Source organism: Dendropsophus ebraccatus, chromosome 2, assembly GCF_027789765.1.
Source record: "Dendropsophus ebraccatus isolate aDenEbr1 chromosome 2, aDenEbr1.pat, whole genome shotgun sequence".
NCBI lineage: Eukaryota > Metazoa > Chordata > Amphibia > Anura > Hylidae > Dendropsophus > Dendropsophus ebraccatus.
The window spans coordinates 33,422,251-33,446,907 of record NC_091455.1 but is presented as its reverse complement, the minus strand read 5'-3'; the positions used below and the strand labels follow the sequence as shown (position 1 = coordinate 33,446,907).

Genomic DNA, 24,657 nt, shown 5'->3' with positions numbered 1-24,657 from the left:
TGCTGGGGCCGCCGGACGGGTGAGTTCCTGGACTGCCCGCCCCTTCTATCGCCGCTTAGCTGAGCCGATCAGAAGCCCAGGAAAGTGCTGCTCATTGCACTTTCCTGGGCTTCTGATCGGCTCAGCTGAGAAGCGATAGAAGGGGCGGGCGGAGGGGGTCGCTCAGGGCCGCTCACTATGCATATGCACAGTGAGCGGCAATAGAGGGGGCAGGCGGGACGGCTTCCTTGCGGTGCTCAGCACTGCTTGGGAGCCGTCTTTGCTTTATAGGACGCACTTAGTTTTATAAGTGCGTCTTATAAAGCTAAAAATACAGGTGTGTCCCAGAGGGCAGGGGCCCCCTAGGACGCAAGGGCCCCCGGGCAGCCGCCTACCCTGCCCAATGGGTAAGACGGCCCTGCTGTAACCCCTCTCTCCCCAGACAGAGAGTGCTGCATGTATGTGCCCACATCTTCCCTGCTCATTCCTTCCTGCTCCCTGCAGTCTCTGTCCGCCCTTGTGTTTCCCATCCTCTCCATTACTGTACAGTAACTTATAATAGCACATATTCTGCTGTTTCTGAATGTTTGTTTCATCTATTTTACATGTTATTCAGAATAATAAATCATTATTTTTGGGGTGTGCAACCAATTGTTTGAATATCAATGATTTCTTATGGGAAAATTTGCTTTGGTTTAAGAGTGGATTTGGATTACAAGCACGGTCCTGGAACGAATTATGCTCGTAATCCAAGGCACCACTGTATGTATCTTTATTTCACATAAATCAAAACCATATCTAACCAATGAATCTGATGTCATAACTATGCCCCACTACTCTAAACAATGAGGTAGAAAAACTACTACCAAAAGATATGCAAAACAAGCAAGGGCAGGTATAACCAAAAAATAACCAAAATATCACAGAATTGTCAGAAGGTCCATGTCGGGGTCCACTGCTTCCCACGTGTGCCGTTCTCAGGGTGGAAACTATATATATATATATATATATATATATATATATGTGTGTGTGTGTAAAGTTATGAGATAATGGAACATACCTGGGCCTGTGCAACATGCCAGAGATGGAAATCCACAAACAAGATGGCGACGGTCACCTGACCAGCTAAACATATCATGTGATGCCCATTGACAAACATACCTGGAAGGGAGAAGCCACAACAAACATGGCCACAGACCATCAAACACCCCACTGTGCATCATTGTTTACAGTAGTGGGGCATAGTTATCACATCAGATTCATTGGTTAGATATGGTCCCTGCCATTTTTGCTTGTCGGAGTGTCCTGGGGGCTTTTCCCTATATGTTGTGGGGCCCCCTTGATGTATTTTGTGTTTTTTAGATGCTTTTAACTGTTTATGTCCCAGTGTGAGGTTTGTTATTTTGATTCATGTCAAATAAAGATACATATTTTCTTCTTTATTTGTTTGGTGTGCCAGTGAGTACATATGACAGGCCTTCCCTTTTCCTTTTGTTGCCACCTGCAGTAGCGGATTATAATAGGTCCTTTTCAGGCGGTAGCCCGGGGCCCTGAGCTCCTGTGGGGCCCATGCCCCCCACACACAAAAAAGACTTATACTTTCAGGGGTGTATTATATCCTGGCTACAGTTCTGCCATGATTTGCAAAAAATTGCTGCTTTTTTACCGCAATTTTTCCACAGATCAGGGCATCATGACATTATCTATCCTGTAGTATGGAGACCACGCTAGTGTTACCATAGTTACAGTCGGGTGGGGGGGCCCAAGCTTGGTCAACAGCCCAGGTCCTATGGTAAAGTTAATCCGCCTGACCCACCTGCCGCTGTCGCCGGGGGTCTTGATGTGAGGCAGGAGAGAGGTGCCACAGGAGCGTGGCGTCTTTGCGGCTGGCTGTCCAATGAATGAATGAGATGCCGGATGACGTCACTGGAGAAGCGCGTCCCCAGCATGTGGTACGTCGTGCTGACTGGTGGCAACATTAACACAGAAGTCGGTGGGGTCCGGCCTCAGGGAAGGGGGGGATTGGGAGGAAGGGGGCCTGGGGGGGCACTCTGTTGATGCAGTGCGGTGAAAGCTGTTGATGTGGTAAGTGGTTGGGGGGGCGGTCGGGCGCCGCCGGGCTCCCCCTAGCTGGTGGCGCCCCATGCGGTGGGCCAGCCTGCCCAGTCCTAGAAACGGCCCCGGTCCCATCTCAGACCAGGAAGGGGTGGAACGGCAGAATGAAGGGGGGAGCCAGGGAAGTAAGTGAACGTTTTTTCACCATCCCCATTTTTGGTTACTGCTACCTGTGTACCAAACTCTAAGTATTTACCTATGCCGCTGCTTTATCCTACAACCATATTGCTGCTATCTGTGTACCGAGCTTTAGCTGACCAGACTTTTCTCCACCATTTTGCTGCTACCTACAGTATGTACTGCTGTTGTTGCTCATTGCCACAGTCTCCTCTGCACAATATGAGAACCAGGTGTCCAGGTATCCTAGTGATGTCCCCCGATCTAGATGTCATATAACATCTAAAATAAAAAAGTAGCAATGGTAACCACCAAATAGGACTGGAGTGCAGTGACCAACCAGATGAAGCAATCCTGAGTGCTTGCCATCAATATCCAAAGAACATGTTAATGTCCATTTAATGATCCCCTATTTTTGTTGTAACCATAATTGATTCCATTAGGTTCTTATTCTCATATAATTCATCACCTCTAATAAGGTAGATTTAGAGGCTATTATTTTGTCAGAGCCCGAGCCCACAGGAGGACCCTCAGATAGGCCAGTCCATACCCTTCGGCCAAAACAAAGCTATCCCTTTACATAAGCAACTGTGTCAAATGAGGTAGCGTCCATCCCTTTCATCCCCTGTTTCACTTCTGTAACACAGAAGACATTCGGCAGGAAACCCTATCGGGACAATAATAGGATGTGGGCTGCGCTGAACATATTGTTACCATACTGCTAAAGATTTCGTTGACTTCCAGCCAATAAACACAGATAATTGTCAAAAAGATTTACCATAATAGTTGCAATTACAAAGCATAAAGGGAAATCCTGAAAGAGTTAGATGACTCGTTGATGTTCAACAAAAACTGATGGGGTATTGCACCCACACGATCTAATCTCCAGCGCCTGTCATGTTCAAAGATGAGGAATTATAAAATGGTCCTGGGGGTGAATATTGAAAGACGTTTCTCCGAGCAGAGAACGAATTCCAAGACAGCCCTGAGAAAATAGTTTTTATTCATCAGCGTGCTTCCAATAAGCTGTCATTGAGTGTGCCAGATGAGATATAAGTATAATGGAGGCTTCAGTGGAAAACACAAAGGGAACGCAGAAATCTGCATAAGGCAATGCCATTACTGTTGGCTGGACTGAAGACAGAGCGGCTGTTACATTGAATACTGCGCGAGCAGAAAATTGCTCCTTTAACCCTTTCACAACCTGGGGTCATTGATACATCAATGCCCAGGTCGTTTTTGGACATCAGTCTATGGGATCATAATGATCCCATAAGCTGATGTCCCTATGTCTGCCCCCTTTGCTCTGTCCCCTGCCGCTGTTACAATCTTGTGACAGTGGCAGGGGAGAGAGGGGAGGGGGCAGATCACATGGCCGCCCTGCTTTACTCCCTCCCCCCGTCGGCCTCTGTAGCCAGGAAACTGGAAGCCTTAAGGCTTTCGGTTTCCATGGCTACCATCAGGGCTCTGCGATCACTTCGCAGAGCCCCAATGGACAGCAGACAGAGAATTCTCCCTCTGTAGAGGGAGAATTCTCTGTCAGAAGCCCTTTAGATGCTGCGGTCGTGCTGGTTGCAGTATCTATAGGATTAACTCTCAGTACCAGAGCGCAGCTCCAGTGCTGAGAGTTGCGGTGGGTCCCTGGGTAACACTCATAGCCGGGACCCGCCACAGATGACACAGGCGCAGTTCCTGTGCCTGTGTTATCCTCGATCGTAAATTAACGTTGCTGCAGCATCAGGCATAGGCTGCAGCGACGTTCTCCAGGTCCCCCTCTGATCACAGTCGCCTCCACTTCAGAGACAAACGTCGTCTCGGGAGTGACATGTGTCATGTGATGCCAAGGGATTAAATGGCAGATACTAAATTTATTTCCAATCATGGATATTGGCTGTATGTTACAGCTGACACTATGATGATGGTGTGGGCACAGTTCTTTATATTGGTGTATGGGACTTTAGGAGTTGGCACTGTAGTTTTGCAGCACTGGGGTCCTCTGAATCAGGACAGGATAATAACCACATGGATTTTACATACTCTACCCCAGTCTTCAGAACCGAGATTCATTCCGAACATTTTGCATCAGGTTTGTTACAAACCTTGAAAAAAGTTGCAAAAAATTTGGTTCTGTACCAAACCGTTAATATGAGTATAATAAAATTAAAAGGGGTATATAAAATTAGGTGTTAGGACTCGGGCTATGCGTTTGGCTCGGCGTCCTTAGCAGCCAGACTGCATGTCAGGTTTTGCTCTGCTCTGCTATTCATGGTTGTAGTAGTGGCCAGTATTCACTCCCTGACAGATCAACATAGGTGTAGTGAGTTCACTAATCATGGACTGAAAACTGACTCACTAGTCAGCTGTCAGTATCTGGGCAGGACCTGGAGCTTCAGCCCCAATCACGCCTTGGGGGCTGGGACTACAGGTCCTATAAGTATAATCCCCTGTCTCAGTATCTTGCCTGCGATAGAGCCTAGTACTCCTAGTGTTTCTTGACCTCGCGTTTTCCCTGAATTAGATATTCCTGTTTACCGGACCTTTTGGCTTGTATTTTGACTATCCCTTGGACACGTTTTTGTACCTCGTCGCTAGACTGTTGCTGACCCGGAATTCTGACCTCGCTCTTATTGTGTGTGTCTGTCTTGTTTTGTTTCGTGTTGCACCCTAGCAGTACAGGGACTGCCGTCCAGTTGTCCGTTTGCCACCTAGGGCATCTGGGGCAAGCAGGTAGGGCCAGTGGGGCGGGTGCCAGCTTCAGGGCTCACCTGTCCTTGTGTCCCTGTCCCTATCCTGACATTAGGGCTCAAGTGTCAAGTAGGAGGTGCTAAGTCACAGCATACATGCACCCTTGCCTTGACTGATTGACATACAATTTAGGAATCTGTGAGTGCTATATATATCAGTCAAAGTAGGGAGTGGTGGGGGAGGGAGTAGGCATGCATGCTGCGGCTTAATGCCAACTCCTTGACACATGAGCTCTGCGCTTGACATAGAGCTGACATATTACCTTTAAATGGGACTAAGCACAGTTCTAGAACTTTTTCTAAACACGGCCAATTCCTTTAAGAACATTACAGACTAGAAATAGAAGGGATCTTTAAAATTAGCCAATTTCAGTGTCAAATTCGACTCTCCGTTCACATAGCCAACCTTTTTCCTGCCAAACAGAAGACATATTCTGATTTTTCCTCTGTTCCCGTGTAATCCGTTCTAGGACGTTCCAGCACAGCGGCTGCCTCCTTGGTTTGTTTGTGTGTGGCACCTTCATCGGCTCTCATACGCTCCTACCTGGCAGGTTCATTTGGTGACAACGGATTTAAGAGAAAGACAGATGACTACCATCATAAATAATCCCTGTACAATATATTAGCATTTGTTGAATTATTTTGTCCCGGAGATTATTTTTCCCATAAGCATGATAAATCCGGAGCTTCACATGTGCAGGTAATAAATTAGATGTGACCTGTATCCTATTTCTTGTATGTATCAGAGAGGATTTAGCGCCTTATTGATGGTCGCTCCCACATCTCTTTCTCCTATAACCTGTATTTGGCCGTTGCATTGTATTTCTGTAACTCATTGCTATTGCCAGATATGCAGAAGGAGCTCTTAGGCACGAACTGCATTTATTTAAAAAAAAAAAAAAAAGTATAAATAAGAAACTATCAAATCAAAGAAAATTGCCTGTAGGATTATAGTATTTGGGAGCCATCTGTATAATTTTCCCTGGACAATGCTTCAAGCAAATATCTTGCAATTATGCAATTTAACTCAATGATCTCTTGATCGGTGAGATAAGAAATAGACACAACATTCTCCGCTAATGAGGAGCCCCCCTTTAGAAGCGTCTCAGTAGGGGTCTTCCCCTGCACTTTAGTTTTCGACAATGACTCATGCCGATATTTGGAAGTCATCCATGAAACACATCTTGTGCATATATTTCATCCTGATGGCGACGGAGCTCTGTAGATTTTGTAAAAAGAAACATATTTGCCATTAATGTCAAGTATTTTATGATGTGTTTGCCACTATACTTGACTATACTGGGACTTGTAGACCATTGGTTGGGCTGATCACTTTATATCATTATTTTTGGCATATGGGGAAGTGTCATGTATTGTCGAAATCAAGCAAACTACAAGACAACTGCTAACATCTTAGATGGATTACCCAATGGATAATATAATGCAATGTGAGCTGAGGCCTGATAATGTCTGCCCAGGGTTCAGGGTCAGCACTGTCAGTCGGCGTCTAATAAGCATGTGCATCTAATCTGTGTGCTACAAATAAGCCAAACCATACAAAATATTCTGCAAGATGTATATACGCCTAATAATCTAGACCAGGAATAGGGAACCTTCAGCCCTCCAGCTATTGCAAAACTACAATTCCCATCATGCCTGGACAGTTGAAGCTTTAGCTTTAGCATTTAAAGGTGTCAATAACAAAGTTGCCCTTAAAGGGACAGCACCAAAAATGCTTTTAAAGGGCCAGTACTAGAAATGAGCGAACCGGGTTCGGGTTCGAGACGATCCGAACCCGATCGTTCTGCATTTGATTAGCTGGGGCTGGTGAACTTGGATAAAGCTCTAAGGTTGTCTGGAAAACATGGATACAGCCAATGACTATATCTATGTTGTCCACATAGCCTTAGGGCTTTATCCAACTTTAGCAGTCACCCCTAATCAAATGCCGAAAGTTCAGGTTCGGATTGACTCGAGCATGATCATCTCTAGCCAGTACCAAGGAGCCTGCTTAATTCATCCTTAACCGACCCACGCCGAAAAAAAATGCCATGGGTCATTAAAGGGGAACTATCAGCAGGTCAAACAAATCTAACCTGCTGATAGCCCCCTATAGCGTAGGGGACTCTGAGGAGGAAGGTATATCTTGCTACCTTCCTCGGTACCGGTCCCGCTAGGCGCACTGTCGCGTCATAAGGCCCGCCCCCTCCATGATTATTATTAGAAGGAGCATGCTGGATGACGCAATGTTGCTCCGGAGCAGAGTTTACCCTGACTAACCGCGTGGGACCGATGGCAAGGAGGAAGGTGAGACACATACCTTCCTCCTCAGCATCCCCGTTGCATCGCTATAGGGGGCTATCAGGAGGTTTCTCTTAAAGGGGCGCACTAGAAATCACTGTTAAAGGGGCATTTTTTTAAGCACTTTGGGGGAGATTTATCAAACTGGTGTAAAGTAAAATTGTCTTGGTTGCCCCTAGCAACCAATCACATTCCACTTTTCATTCCTCTCAGACTTTCTGAAAAATGAAAGGTGGAATCTGATTGGTTGCCAAGGGCAACTGAGCCAGTTCTACTTAACACCATGTTTGATAAATCTCCCCCCTAGTTTTTATATTTAGCTCCAGCAACTTTTACCATCTTTACTCTTGAATGTATCCACTGAAGCTTGTTTACTGCAGTAAGAGGTGACATCACTGGCATCGCTGGCCCTGATTGGTCGGCTGCTTGGAATGTTAGGATTAGAACTCCGTGGAAAGGCCGTGGACCAACTGCCATGGTGAGTTGAGGTATTGTGACTCTTCTAGCGAGGATCTACTGTACTTTCTTGAACATCTATAGGTAGTTGATTCTCTCTGTACATTACACACAGAATGTGTAGGACACATGGAGAACATTCCAGAAAATACAGTGCTTTAGTTTTATATTGTGTCCCTTAGCTCAGGACAAGAACAGAGGAAGACACAGAAAACCTTCACCGAGTGGGAGCGGAGATGGCGAAACCATCGGAGGGCGCAATACTGCACTACTATGATTATTATGTTTGTATCCGACACTCTATCATGGTGATGGGATTGCACAGTCCATTCCTTAGATCATCAATGCTGATCCATAAGCCACTCTTGTCCTTAGATGTGGATTTAAGGACTTCGATCACCCAATACTAGGTTAGTGATATCAATATATATTATGTCAACACATCATCTCATCCCCACTTGTACTTTAGAAAACATAGAGAACAGCTATGATATACATATGGAGTGAGACTGGAGAAGGACAACGTAAGCGATCTCTGCAGATGGTTATACTGTCTTACCTATCTCCACACCTGGGATCTATCTACCTGGTGAGGGGGTCTCCAGCAGAGGGTGTAGCTAGGGGTGGGGGGATGTGTCCAGGGTGCAGCTGAGATTCAGAAGACAGCTAGCCAAATACTACCTCTGGCCAAATCATTGATGTTACAGCATCTCCTAACTTTAAAAGAGGGCATACGGCTGCCTGATCTCCTAGACTGGGTTATGTGACTGACATCCTGCTCAGCCAATGCAGTGATACATCATGGCGGGAAGGGAAACAATCTAGGACAGGCAATAACCGTCCGTAAGGCCCTCATAATTTAACGGCCGTGTGAAAGCAGCCTTACGCCCTATTCTATCTGCCACTGCAGAGGATCGGAGCACCTATGTCTCCCAACTAACTGGACACAACCGGGACACCACCAGACGTTCATGTCGGCACATATACTCACCACACCAGGGACATCGGGGACCTAGATCGGTGATAGCCACTGCTATACTGAATCTTGCAGGCCCCAGTCCAAATCTCGTGGGACAGTGAGTATGACCGCCGGAATCTGTGCCCATTGATTACCAAATTTGCATACTAATAATATATGTTTTGTCGAATATTGCCATATATTACTGAGCACCTACACACTCCTGATGATGTCAATATGACAGGTTGACTGAAACGCGTTGAGTACAGGTGTATGGCAGCATTGTATTTTGCAACAGCTGGGTTTGGCTGTAGTGACCGACAGAGGTCAATTCTTGAAGCCGACTGAGGCTGTAAAGACCGACATAGGTCTATTTTTTGTGATACTGACCGATAGGGGTCTATCGTTTACTATTGGGACTGGACTGGTCACTGAGTATCTGTCACTGTCAGAGGTCATTCGTACTTATATGATGGATTGGGACAGAGGTCGGTGTGACTGATTCCTGACATAAACAAGAGACGTACAGCACTCTCACTGAGTGTATACTGACAACGGACTGAGTCACTGTCTCTTTTTTTGTATATAGTTGTATATAATTTTGGAGACCAATTAGTTATTTACTACTAGTCATTGATTAACTACTAGTTGTTTGTATTTACACAAATATTGATTTACGCATAGCCCTATTGTATTGGTATTCTTTCTGATTTTGCGGGGGTTTAGTCATCATTATGGTGTTTAATATATACACTGGTATTTGATTTGGAACTGTAGTATTGTTTGCTGCCACTAGATGTCAGTGAAGTAAAACGAAAATATACAGAGAGCTGTGCAGTAGTCGGCTACTTTTACTTACAGCATTTATACTTCGGTTGAATATAGTACACACCTGTGTGACAGCTATATTATTACTATGCTTTTTAATGTTTAGATTATCAGGGGGCGAAGAGTTAAAGGAGTATTCTATAGAACAAAAAATATATATATTTTTTTACATTTATTTAATAAAGTTATATAACTTTGAATGAAAACTTTATTAAAGAAAATGTAACTATTTTATACATCAATGGCTGTTTCAGGAACTGCAGGGCTACACAAGCCTTAGTCCCAGCAAACTTTCATATCGCCATCAATGCTGATTGCAGCACTAGCAATACAGAGCCTCCTCTAATATGCATTAGTACAGACATCCAGGGAGGCTCAGTATTTCTAATGCTGCGCTGCTCATTAGCAGTGCTAGCAATACAGTATGTAACTCTGCCTGGACCAGGGCTTCAGCAGCCCTGCAGTTTCTGACATAGCCATTAGTGTCAGCAGAGTCGACTTTCTACTAGAGATGAGCGAACCAGGTTCGGGTTCGAGTCCATCCGAACCCGAACGTTCTGTATTTGATTAGCTGGGGCTGCTGAACTTGGATAAAGCTCTAAGGTTGTCTGGAAAACATGGATACAGCCAATGACTATATCCATGTTTTCCACATAGCCTTAGGGCTTTATCCAACTTCAGCAGCCACCGCTAATCAAATGCCGAACGTTCGGGTTCAGATGGACTCGAGCATCTCTACTTTCTACCCTTTACTAATAAAAATCAATGTAAAAAATCATTAGCAAAAAATAACATTTTCTCTAAAAAGTGTGAAAATTAATATTTCAAAGATCAAGCAGTGAGTCCTCTTACTTTGCATGAAAATATTTGGGTGGGTCTTAGAGTGGCACAGGGCCTCTAAAGACCAGCAGATTTATTATACTTCTCACCATTAACTAAGTGATGAGAAGGGCAGAAGTGGAGACTCGGGGTAGGTGAGTATCATTTTTATTTTTATTTTTTGCACCACCCCCGAGCATGTATAGTTTTTTTTTTCCCTGCAGACAATCTCTTCAAATGGGTTAAATTCAAAGTAAGAGGTAAAACAAAGATACTTTAGTATAAACTCCAATCAACTAAGATATATGTGGTATCCGTATAAAAGTTTGCATTACGTAACATAAATGAATCGTAGTTATTGTTATTGGGATGAGTATCCCAGAAAAGCAGAGAAGTATCCAATGTGCCCCACAATGCAACAGCCAAATACAGGTTATAGGAGAAAGAGATGTAGAAGCGACAAGATGACAAATGACTGCTGGAATCCTCAGTGTCCATTAAGGATTATTCCATTTACAGTAAATGGGCGCATTTCATTACAAAATGTCATTATCACTTTCTAGGTGGTGGGGGGTCTGACTACTGGGACCCCCACCGATCCTAAGAATGAAGGGGCGCAGAGCTGCTGTCCAGGGGGGCTGCTGTGCAGGGAAAAGAGAGAAGTGGCCTGCGGAGATGAACTACTGCTGTGACTTCTCCAATTTCAAGATCAGTGGGGGTCTTGGCTGCCCCCTACTGATGGGTTATCTTACAGGACATGTCATCACTTTATTGTTTTATTTTTATTACTATTATGGTGTTCACCATGTTTTATGAATGAGGCAATAACTTTATTCAGTACATTATTGTAATGACAGCAACACCATATATATACTATATATATATAATATATATACACATACAGGGTGGTCCAAAAGTAGGTGGACAGTATGTGTAATAGAGATTTATCAAACATGGTGTAAAGTGAAACTGGCTCAGTTGCCCCTAGCAACCAATCAGATTCCACCTTTCATTTTCCAAAGTCTGTGAGGAATGAAAGGTGGAATCTGATTGGTTGCTAGGGGCAACTGGGCCAGTTTCACTTTACACCGTGTTTGATAAATCTCCCCCATTATATCTAAATCTAAACACATATATATTTTTATATATATACGGGTGGTCCAAATGTAGGTGAACAGTATGTGTAATAGGGTTATGAATTGGAGGAGATTTATCAAATATGGTGTGAAGTGAAACTGGCTCAGTTGCCCCTAGCAACCAATCAGATTCCACCTTTCATTCCTCACAGACTCTTTGGAAAATGAAAGGTGGAATCTGATTGGTTGCTAGGGGCAACTGAGCCAGTTTCACTTCACACCATGTTTGATAAATCTCCCCCATATACTTTATAAAATTGACACAATAGGTACACGTCCATAACCTTTTATATATCTGCTGATGGAGTTGAGTATACTGGGTATATTACTGGAGGATGATGTTTATACCATTGCAGTTTATGGCTCACATACGTGTGAAAGCGACTTGTGTATTCAGGGCCGTGATCGGCTGAGTGGACGTTCACATAAATAATTATTTTCCGGATTACCGTCCTATTAGATCCTGCCTCTGGAAAGGCCGCATAGGTGTAATGAGATGACAGATGTGCGGCCATTGTTATCGCCCTTAAAAGGGGCAGATGAGTGCACCGTGGGCCGTAGCCCCACCCCTAGTGCACCAAACCGTCTCATTAACATATTAATAAAACAGAAGAGGTGATTCCAACATAAAGCTTGGTCTTTAGTGGACGGCAGGATCCAGCAGAGTGGCAGTGGCCATTGGAGCAGGTATGTTTTTTGTTTTTTTTACAGTGTTACCAGTTCACACTTTAAATGCTGGACACCCTACTTTCTTGTCGTAGAGAAATTGGATGGGGGCGACAAGAGAGGATCTTGGGAAATAAATAGGAAAGGGGTTTGAGTCACCTAGGATCCGGCCACACTATCTATTCATCTGCTGTGTGAGGAGCAGGTGTAGCTGCTGAGCCTGCTCCATACTCACTTTCCAAATGTAAGGAAAAGGGTTAACACTAGGACAAGAGCCTGGAGTTTTCCAGCACATTGAGCCATCCCTGTGTATCATGGTTCTCCAGCTTGCTGCTCTTTATCTGATACAAAACTACAACTCCCATAATCCCTCAGTATGCAGTTTTGCAGCAGGTAGAGAGTCACAGGTTTGGCGGCACTGCTGTAAATTTAGAGATGTAAATACATTGTATAATTTCTGTCTAGATTCCAGTTTTCCCCCTATTTCTCAGGCAGTAGTCGTGGCCGAGTGGTTAAGGCGATGGACTAGAAATCCATTGGGGTCTCCCCGCGCAGGTTCGAATCCTGCCGACTACGGAACTTTTTAATTTTCCTTTTTGTTGTATTTTATGGCTCTTTATTATACTCGCGTGTATAAAGCCCGATATGTCACGACGAACTTTAATATAACGCGATATATTGGCCCGTTTCGTTCGCTCCCATTCATTACAAATCCGCGCATGCGCCGTTTATAACTTTAGTTTGACCCCTTACAGCGTTCCGTCCATGGTCTCTTAGCAACAAGCCGCTACGTGGGACCCGAGCTGAGCGATTTTACAATGGCCGATGATGACCTAGACCGGTTGCTGGATGAGGTGGAGAGCAAGTTCTGCCACCCCGGGACCGGTCCTGGAGGAGCTACGGCTGCGGCCGACAAGACGCGGGGTAAAAGGTGCGGAGGCCGCCAGTGGTCACGTGACGTTCGTGCAGCCTGTATTGCGGCACTCGGTGTTGGCGATGGGGGGCGGTATTGTACAGCAGAGGGTATAGGGGAGGCAATATGGTACATTAGAGGGCAGGGGATCGGATCAGTATTGTACATCAGGGGACAGTATTGTATACCAGAGGGCAGGTGATGGGGGGCAGTATTGTATACCAGAAGGCAGGTGATGGGGGCAGTATTGTATACCAGAGGGCAGGTGATGGGGGGCAGTATTGTATAACAGAGGGCAGGTGATGGGGGCAGTATTGTATACCAGAGGGCAGGTGATGGGGGCAGTATTGTATACCAGAGGGCAGGTGATGGGGGGCAGTATTGTATACCAGAGGGCAGGTGATGGGGGGCAGTATTGTATACCAGAGGGCAGGTGATGGGGGGCAGTATTGTATACCAGAGGGCAGGTGATGGGGGGGCAGTATTGTACACCAGAAGGCAGGTGATGGGGGGCAGTATTGTACACCAGAGGGCAGGTGATGGGGGGCAGTATTGTATACCAGAGGGCAGGTGATGGGGGGCAGTATTGTATACCAGAGGGCAGGTGATGGGGGGCAGTATTGTATACCAGAGGGCAGGTGATGGGGGGCAGTATTGTATACCAGAAGGCAGGTGATGGGGGGCAGTATTGTACACCAGAGGGCAGGTGATGGGGGGCAGTATTGTATACCAGAGGGCAGGTGATGGGGGGCAGTATTGTATACCAGAGGGCAGGTGATGGGGGGCAGTATTGTACACCAGAGGGCAGGTGATGGGGGGCAGTATTGTAGATCAAAGGGCATGGGGAGGTAATATTGTACACCTACTTGCGCATAAAAGCCATGCCCAGGCTATTAGTGCCAGGTCAGGGGCCACAGTGCTCCTCTTACAACACCTCCTGGCATTACTCCCGCCATACCTCCTGGCATTACTCCCGCCACACCTCCTGGCATTACTCCCGCCAGTCTCCAGCCTCCATGTCCTGAACTTCTAACAACTAGACTAGATGGAGCAGGTGGTCTTTTCCTGCTGACAGTCTTCTATGTTTCTAACTAAATATTCACCATACTTAAAGAAACACTGCTAACAATGCCAGATACCTGTAATATAGAGGACAGCCATAGTGATATACAGGGGGTTACACATAGTGATATAGAGAGGGGTCACACATAGTGATATAGAGAGGGGTCACACATAGTGATATAGAAGGTCACTGTCGGGGCACGTAATAGCACACACACCCCCACACAGCCTGCTGCAGCCATAGCATACACACACAGCCTGCTGCAGCCATAGCACGCACACACACACACACACACACACACACTCGGCTTGCTGCAGCCATAGAACACACACACACACACACACACACAGCCTGCTGCAGTCACAGCACACACACAGCCTACTGCAGCCATAGCACCCATGCACACTTGTATCAGAGGTTACTGCTACACTACTTATGTCTTCTCCTCCTCCTCTATTATATTACACAGGATATCTTCATATTACACTGCTGCTCATATACAGTTATCCAGCATCCAGGAAGAGAACAGCACAGATCTCCCCCCACACACACAATGGACTCTTCCAGCTCAGAAACAAACTGCCTGACCGGAAGTGTAGTGCTCTATACATACCTGCTTCTTACCGACCCCGTCCGCCATCTTGTGCCAATGATGTCATCTTCGGACGGCCAGCCGAACCGCTCTGACCGTCCCTAGTGCCGGCCGCCCTCTGCCGCGTCATCAGCTACTCAGACGCGATTGGCTGAGCATAACTGTGCTTAGCCAATCGTGGCTGAGCAGCTGATGACGCGGCAGAGGGCGGCCGGCACTAGGGACGGTCAGAGCGAAGATGACATCATTGGCACAAGATGGCGGACGGGGGTCGGTAAGAAGCAGGTATGTATAGAGCACTACACTTCCGGGTCTAGCGTGGGTGGGGGGGAACACAGGGAAGGGGGCGATTCACTAACATAACATACATTACAAAGTTGTAAAACTTTGTAATGTGTGTTATTTAGTGAATAATTGTTTAGCGCCGCACTACCCCTTTAATGGCAGCAATTACTTCCTGTTTTGTTGGAAGATTATCTGACTTCCATATCTTCTTGTCTTATAGACTACACATAAAAAGGGATATTTCTCTTGTAGGTGAAATTTTATTTAAAACGTTAAATGTTCCTGCTCCAGTATCGAGGCAGCAATGGTGATTTCCTCATCACAGACAATTTATTGAAACAAAAGCCAACATGAGTGGTGGGTATACCCCAACAACATGTCACTGCCTCAATAACTTATGTGTCCTTGAGCATCAATTACAGCCTGACAATGATGTCTCATACTGGTCACAAATCACCCTGTTGTCTGCCGAGGCATGGCATCCTATCCCTCTTGAAGAGCGGCCTTCAGGTTATTATTGAGGTTCTGTGGTGCAGAGCTATGAGCCTCTACATGGTGACTCTGCTGATCCTATAGTTTTTCTGTGGGATTCAGATTGGGAGAAAATGCAGGCCGCTCCATGTGTGGTCCCCCAGTCCCCAGCAGGAACCTTGTCCTCCATGAAGATGGAATTAGGTCTGTGTTGTTCATGCAGAGGCATAATGACTGAATTACTGATGTTATTCATGTAGTATGGGCTTGTCACTGTGCTAGGTGTAATGACACACCTGCCCTATACACTGTAACACCACCAGCACCACTATACACACCTGCCCTGTACACTGTAACACCACCAGCACTATACACACCCACCCTGTACACTGTAACACCACCAGTACTATACACACTTGCCCTATACAGTGCAACACCACCACTATTAGACACTCCTGCCCTGTACACTGTAACACCACCAGAAGACACACCTGCCCTATACACTGTAACACCACCACCACTATACACACCTGCCCTGTACACTGTAACACCACCAGCACTATACGCACCTGCCCTATACACTGTAACACCACCACCACTATACACACCTGCCCTATACACTGTAACACCACCACCACTATACACACCTGCCCTATACACTGTAACACCACCACCACTATACACACCTGCCCTGTACACTGTAACACCACCACCACTATACACACCTGCCCTGTACACTGTAACACCACCACCACTATACACACCTGCCCTGTACACTGTAACACCACCACCACTATACACACCTGCGCTGTGCACTGTAACACCACCACCACTATACACACCTGCCCTGTACACCGTTACACCACCACCACTATACACACCTGCCCTGTACACCGTTACACCACCAGCACTATACACACCTGCCCTGTACACCGTTACACCACCACCACTATACACACCTGCCCTGTACACCGTTACACCACCAGCACTATACACACCTGCCCTATACACTAACACCACCAGCACTATACACACCTGTGCTGTACACTGTAAAACCACCAGCACTATACACACCTGCCCTCATTGTAACACCACCACCAAACACACCTGCCCTGTACACCGTTACACCACCAGCACTATACACACCTGCCCTGTACACTGTAACACCACCAGCACCACTATACACACCTGCGCTGTACACTGTAACCCCACCAGCACTATACACACCTGCCCTGTACACTGTAACACCACCAGCACTATACACACCTGCCCTGTACACTGTAACACCACCAGCACTATACACACCTGCCCTGTACACTGTAACCCCACCAGCACTATACACACCTGCGCTGTGCACTGTAACACCACCAGCACTATACACACCTGCCCTGTACACTGTAACCCCACCAGCACTATACACACCTGCGCTGTACACTGTAACCCCACCAGCACTATACACACCTGCGCTGTACACTGTAACCCCACCAGCACTATACACACCTGCGCTGTGCACTGTAACACCACCAGCACTGTACACACCTGCCCTGTACACTGTAACCCCACCAGCACTATACACACCTGCGCTGTGCACTGTAACCCCACCAGCACTATACACACCTGCCCTGTACACTGTAACCCCACCAGCACTATACACACCTGCGCTGTACACTGTAACCCCACCAGCACTATACACACCTGCGCTGTGCACTGTAACACCACCAGCACTATACACACCTGCGCTGTGCACTGTAACACCACCAGCACTATACACACCTGCCCTGTACACTGTAACCCCACCAGCACTATACACACCTGCCCTGTACACTGTAACACCACCAGCACTATACACACCTGCGCTGTGCACTGTAACACACCACCACCAAGTGCAACAGTGGCTGATGCAGAGCGCTCTCCTTGACGTCTCCAACATTATTGGCGGCCATCGTTTCTGCTCAGTGTAAATTGACTTTCATCATTGAACAGCACTGAGGTGGACTGATCTTACACCCAGCGTATGCACCAGCTACTGTTGCCTTAGGTGGTGGTGTTTTTACGATAGAAACAACTGATCAGGCCAGCAATACCCCTCTAGCTTGTTTGCACTGTTAGCGCAGAATCATCAGAGCGTTATTTCATCTTGATGTCTGACGTGCCTCCAGAATATCACATGAACCAAGTCATTTACCAGCGTGACCTACAATTGATTTGTTTCATATGAAATTCCTGTTTCTTTTAAGGTCTAAAGCTCCAGTATCGATCGCAGCTGCGGATGATGAGAATGTCGATGATCTGATTGAAGATATACTCGATGTTCGCTTCTATGAAGAAAACAAGGTAGAATATGGATTGTATCACACAACAAATACCAGCTGTACACCTTCAGCCATTTTATTCAATGAGACGTGCTGTCCTGAGATTATTTGTGGTATTCATTGACCATTACAATGAAGGGACTGCCTTACTCTAGGGACCCCTGTGTTCTGTCGCCTCTTGGGCAACCATTGTATATCAGCCTATTGTACTGTAGCCTCATCATTCCAGCAATGTGGGGGGCTCAGCACAGATTCCTTCTTGTCACTTTTCTGACCACTGTATGGCGCCTATACCGTCTCAGCAGCAATGGACATGTAATTCTCTATGTAGACTGTGTTAATGAAAGTTTCTGTGTTTTCTACAAATGAGTGTTCAGTCTTATTTCAGTAATCCACCCTTAGCAGATGTTCCAGATTACTAGTTATACAATCTTCTTGGATAGCACATGAGTTTTTCAGGGCTGACATGCACATCTAAGGATGGGATTTATAGACATACATATGTACACCGTCTTCATTCATTCAGCTTGGACAGGTTTGGGTTTCACACAACACTAGAAGTCATGGTTATTAGCTGATATTGCCTATTTTCAGGGTATATGTAGCTAAGATATACATGATATAAGGTATAAACCTATGATAAAAGGACTTTGCCTAGAGTGTGTGTCACTCCAGAGAACCCAAAACTTTACCCTGTGGTGGCGCTAAGGGTAATTAAAGTGTAACTTTCATTTTAAAAAAAGCTTCTGATGTGTCATAGTGATATGCCAGACCTTTGCATCAGTCAGGGTCTTGGTGCTGAGACCCCCGCCAATCACTAGAACGAAGGGGCAGAAGCGCTTCTTCTCGGCTATAAACTTGTTATATGAGCAATCTGCGTTATAATGGGAGCGTATGGAACTTCCGGTAGACAGAATTGCCGGAAGTTCCATAGGCTCACAATATAATTCCGTAGACTGCTCATATTGGCATTTACAGCAAAGATCCAGCGATCATAGGGGGTCTCAGCACCCGGACCTCCACCGATGCAAACTTCTGAGATGTTGTTATGACATGTCAGAAGTTTTTTTTAAATGATAGCTACACTCGAAAGGTGAAGTCCTTCAGGAGCAAAAAAAAATCTGTTTGGGCAGGGAGCAGGGTAAACATAATAAAGAAAGTGTACTCGTTGTTCCCGGTGCCCGCTGGCATTCTCCATCTCTTCCTCCTTCGATGTCACAACCCAGCTGATAGATGCCCCGCTCAGACAGTCAGCGACTGGTGCGGGACACCGCTGCAGATCTCACAGCACCATAATACATTATAATGTAGTGAGACCCATTTCAGATAATTGTTTAGTCACTGATAAACAGCCAGCGCATAGTCCATATTTCACAGGCCGCACATGGATACGTGTGTGTTTTAAGCCTAAATTTGGGTTGTGGAAAATGACAAAATGAGATGTCACTTCTTCACACAAAAATTACATCTGGTAGGCTGGACATGGATGAGCCCCATTGAATAAACAAAGCTGAACATCTGCAGCAGAAATCCAATCATATATCTCTGACGTCTGCCACAGATTTATCCAGCTGAGAAATCCATCATCTACATGCAGCTTCCCTGTTGTCAGTCATCTCTGTCCTAGCCACTGGATGAAGATTGCAATGAACCGGGGTGTGAAATGCACTACCACACACTTCTCCCAGCTCGTTCTTCTGATCAGTGGTGGTTTTAGCATGGAGACCTCAAACAATGAAAACTTTCGCCACACCCCTGTGACATGTCAAACGTTTTCCTAATTTTTTTTTTTATTTCCCCTTTAATAGAAATAGAATGCAATTTTTTCAATGCATCAAGATGTTACCTAAAAAAAAAATCTGGGCAAAAGGCATACTGTACTTAGGTGGCTATAAGAGATAGAAAACCTTCTCTTACAGAAGGGAACGATGTCTTGCTATCTGTTAATTTTAGGGTCTTTTCAATGTCTCCCAATGGTACAGTTTGATCACTTTGATGCCTGAACCACGAGTCATCTACAAGGGTCCCCACCACCTTCTGCCTGCCCCAATAGCTTTGATTGATAGCTCTCTCCTAATTAGTGTTGAGCAGACTTGACAAACTGTTTGGTTTTAACAAAGATCTCCGAACCCAAACGCTCTGCATTTGACTCCCAGCGTCTGGAGAAGTTGGATGCTAGCCTAGGGAGTGCTAGAAAAGATGGATATTAATCAAAGCTGGCAGGTCAGAGAGCAGCTACCTGGGACTGCGCCCGAGGACTTGTGGTTCAGGCAGCATGAAAGTGATAACAGGTTCCCTTTAAATTTGAAGAGTTGAAAGATTTATAGTTATTGGGCATCTATGATACATACAGCTTCCCGTGTGTCTCGAGGTATATTATTGTATGTTTGCTGCTCTTGTCTGCTTTCAAGCTTTTATGAGCTTACATACTGTCAGTATAATGTAACTTCTTCATTACTTATTACTGAACACCTACTCTATTTTTTTTTAGAAGCTAAATGCAAAATCCACAAAACATCAGTCATGTAAATCATCCAGACAACATCCCAGCAAAAGGTAAGTGAATCCAGTTTTCCTTTTAAGTAGAGAGGAAGCTCCGTACATATGTGAAATATGCCCCATTTGTTCAAAGGAGGTCAAGCGAGTCATTTTGGCCTCCCCTGGGTATGCGATTTTTACAGTATAGGAAAGTGTAGCAGGCCTCACTTTCCTATACATTGGGCCACCTTAACAACACATATGTACACTCTTTTATTTTTTTTGGCCAATGGGCAACATATGCCACATATTGGAATCCCAACATGTAACATCAACCAAACACAAATGGTCCACAAATATAGGCATACACTATGATGCAGATTTTCATTAAAAACTAAAATCGCCATTGTGATGCTGTGAGATCCAAACGTCCGGAGCGTTACACTACTAAGCTGACGCAGCTTTGTTAGTTCAGTGTTGTAGCATTCTGGCTATTCGGGAGCTCACAGCACTATAATGTATTATAATGTAGTGTGACCCGTTTCAGATAAGTGTTCAGTCACTGATATACAGCCAATTCAATAAGAAATCCCAGCACTCACCAATTGTATAATCATCCAAATTTATTTGGTATCTATAAACCACATTCGTGTAAACAGCAAAGCGCGTTTCGGCCACTGCCTTTATCAACGGCAGTTGATAAAGGCAGTGGCCGAAACGCGCTTTGCTGTTCACACTAATGTGGTTTATGGATAGCGAATAAATTTGGATGATTATTAAATTAGTAAGTGCCGGGATTTCCTATTGAATTGTTCTATTGGGGTTGTGCTCCTTTCCTCGTGCACCACCTGGTCTGTCACAGAGTACCACTCTGATCTCTCTTCACTGATATACAACCAGCGTGTGGACCATATATCATGGGCTGCACATGGATATATGTGTTTTAAAGTAGTCCCACCACAGTACTAAAACTGCAGACAGATTGGTGGGGCAGGTAAATAATAAACAACTGAACTCACCTATCCCCATGCCTCCAATACCCTGCTCCCAGGTCCCGTTCACATCAGCCGGTGATTTGCAGCTCCGCTAGCTGCAACGTTATTGACCTCCGAACCAATCAGAGACTGGAGCAGGACAGCGCCCCACTCACTGACTGGATGAGTGGGCGATCACTCAGCGAGGCCGTGATGTTTAAGCTGGAGAAGCCGGGTATTGAGTACCCAGTTTCAAGCTGAAGATGACAGTCGGCTGTCGGCACGAGCACGGGTGAGTTCATTTTTTATTTTTTCCTGCCCCACCGGCCTGTTTGCAGTTTTTGTACTTTTGTGGAACTACATCTTTAAGCCTAAATTGTCGTTGCGGAAAAACACTTCTTTACACAAAAAGCACATCTGGTAGGCGGGACATGGATTAGCCCCATTGAATAAAGCAAGCTGAACATCTGCAGCAGAAATCCATTCATATGTTTCAGACGTCTGCCACAGATTTCCAACTGCGAAATCCATCATCTACACGGAGCCTGAAAAAGCAAGGAATTAGATGTAATCCCAGACCTTATGCTGTCATTACACATAAGCCTCTGTTCACATCACCTTAGAGCTGTCTGTCAGACCTATAATTGGATGTAAGGTTCCTTCCTTTTCCCTTTTTATAGATGTACAGTGGAATATCTCATATATCTCCTATAGACACCTACATTATAAAATAAAAACATGATTGTACATTGTTTGCAGATTGGCTTTACATAGAAAAGATTATTTGCACAATTCAGTTACACCGCCTTTTTTTGCAGCCATCTTTGTTGGAATCGGACAGACTACATTATAAATCACTGCTCTGTATTGTGCCACAGTTGCGGCAGAGCCTTGTGGCTTCTGTACGTCACAGATGTGAACAGAACCTTAATCTTCAATTATAAGACTGAAGTTTTCTTGGAGGGCTTTGTTCCTCATCGGTGTACTGTACATTTGGGTTAAACCTGCAAACCTTGTCTTGTATTACAGATGCTGCCCAGTGTATCTTGGTGGAAGTATGGTTCCTTTCGGAATTGGAACAAGTATTTCTGAGCGGTAAATATCTCATCCTAGTTATGTTCTTAAAAGCTAGATGCTTATTAATTGCTGAGGTGTTTAACCCATTGGTGCTCTCCACCATACAGCTACTGTGCAGGCACCAGTTCCAATTCATGTGAACATTATTAATGTACTGTTTGGACACCATAACATGCTGCATTAAATTCATGTATGGTTGGGGTTATTATGTATGCACACTGTAGCTGGATAGGTGGTTAACTAGCTGGTGGCGTTAGTGTGGACATGATGGGCGGGCACACAGTGCTGCAAACCTAGTAAATCCATGTAAGAGAATTAAAGGAGAACTCCTTCTACATCTAATAACAACGGGTGGGGAGGGGATTGGGAGAATACAACAAAGAATGTATACGTACCCGTCCCTATGCCGCATCACTGTTCCCAGACCCCCAATGGCCTCCCCCAGCTCCCCCAACGTCACATTCCGACTGAGAAATGGCCACTCAGCCAGTCAGTGGAAGCTAGGAAAAAATGAAGACCGGCGACTGTGTGAGCTGTTGACCTAACACTGCGGGGGCACAGGAGTAAGTAAGTGTAGATTCTTTATTATGTTCACCCACCCACACAGGATTTTTAGATGTGGTCCGCAGCTCTCCTTTAACAAAGCAGCCATAGTAACGTCAGGCGTTGTACACATCTTATGTTGTTTTCTGGATGTAAATTGCTGGTGGTGCAGTAGGAGGAGATCTCCCTCAGCACTCCTGCAGATTTAACACTTCATGGGCTGCACTATCGATGTCATTATAAGATGTGTCCCAGTCTTATAACAATGACACTGTAACCCTAAGATGTCTCTAAAACAATGGGTAAGTATATGAGGCATGAAACAGAAGCCACATCTGTCAGTTACTATTAAATAGTGCAACATTTCCCTAATACTGATGTCTCCTCAACACACCATACTAAACATACTGGGGTTTTCATCCTTTGTAGGATTCTAAAAGGAACACTAGGTGGCGCCATTGATATGCTAGAAGCCTTTCCTACACTATTATAACACCAAATTGCAGAAAATACAAAAAAAAACTGCATCTCAGGGGTGTACTGCTTCTTAGCTGAATATTTTAAGAAACAAACATGAGGTTTTTCAAAGAAAAAAAAAGACAGACAGCAATATAGTCATGCTGTTCTCCTGTCAGGCTTTGCTACTAGTCATCTTATTACATACAGGATAAATCAGATACAAGACCTCTGGTGACTATAAGGGATGAGGAGGAGTAGCCAAGTGTCATAGGAGCACAGACCAGTCAGTTATATAACGGTAAGAATGGGACCATTGTGATACCTATACCGTACAGATATGGAGATGGTTCCAGAGTTTACTGTCACAACTTATGTTCTTTGTAGTAAGTTAGTCTGACATGATGGTGAAGGGTGAGCATTACATAACATGAGCCTGAAGTCATCTCTGTACTTTGCTGGCTTCCTGTAGTCATTCAGAAAGATGTTCTGTAAACCACAGACACTTCACTCTTTTCCTTGTTCTTTCCTTTCTCTAGAGCCTGTAACCAGCTGCGCTGCACCACCTGCGATTTTAACATTGTGGTGTTTGATGACTACAAATGGGACGCATCCTGCGACTACCTCTTCTTCAGGTACATTTGTAAGATTGCAGCACTTAAGCTAAGTGTCATCTAACAGAGACAGTGCCAATCATTTCCTCTCAGTACCAGATAGGTAGCACTGAGCCCCAGAACCTGTATACTCATTTCTAAAATTACCTTGTTTTGCAGGTAAGTGATATCTTTCACTCCAGGGAAGCCATATTTCTCCTATAGCTGCACAATTATCACTTCCTTTATGTTACACCGTCATTATATTTTATTGAAGTTCTTGGAAAGATCCCTGTAAGGTTGTGCTAAAACTTAAGTTATGAAAGTGATTGTGTCTTTGCCCATGTGCAAGCACAGGTTTGGTTGTTGTAAACCAATGTTAGTATGTCACCATTTAACTCTTTATTTAAAGGGGTTGTTCAGGATGAGAAAAATATGGCCACTTTCTTCCAGAAACAGCACCTCTCTTGACCTCAGTTTGGATGTGGATTCTGCAACTCAGTTGCATTGAAGTGAATAGAGCTGAATTGTAATACCACACATAACCTGAGGACAGGGGTGGTGCTGTTGTTGCAAGAAAGTAGCTGTGCTTTCTTTGATCCTGGATAACCCCTTTACAAAGTTTTCTAGAACTTTAAAATTCATGGCCCTTCCTATGGATAATGCATCAATATTAGATTGGTAGGGTAGCCAATATGTCAGTATATAGAGAAGAAGCTGCACTGCACTGTACTATAAGCAGGTAGACTTCTAGCCTGTCCGCCATGACAGTGCCAGCCAG

General features: G+C 45.1%; 1 protein-coding gene and 1 non-coding gene across 10 annotated transcripts in view; both read left to right on the top strand.

The window, feature by feature from the left end:
• Positions 1-1,786: 1,786 nt before the first annotated feature.
• Positions 1,787-24,657, top strand: part of CFAP418 (cilia and flagella associated protein 418) — a 96,594-nt gene continuing 73,723 nt past the window's right edge. For 8 of the 9 annotated variants that reach the window (XR_011361629.1, XR_011361628.1, XR_011361627.1 and 5 more), the window contains exons 1-5: positions 12,892-13,050; positions 17,681-17,777; positions 20,247-20,311; positions 22,237-22,302; positions 23,823-23,918. Coding sequence is in view for 3 of the 9 variants with exons in the window: in XM_069957310.1 (XP_069813411.1) it covers positions 12,938-13,050; positions 17,681-17,777; positions 20,247-20,311; positions 22,237-22,302; positions 23,823-23,918 (437 nt within the window). In the remaining 6 variants the exon portion in view is untranslated. Of the gene's footprint in view, positions 1,932-12,891; positions 13,051-17,680; positions 17,778-20,246; positions 20,312-22,236; positions 22,303-23,822; positions 23,919-24,657 lie in introns of those variants that run through there. The other variant, XM_069957311.1, reaches the window with a different exon arrangement.
• On the top strand, positions 12,614-12,695 carry TRNAS-AGA (transfer RNA serine (anticodon AGA)). The gene has a single exon. It is a non-coding gene; the product is annotated as a tRNA-Ser (tRNA).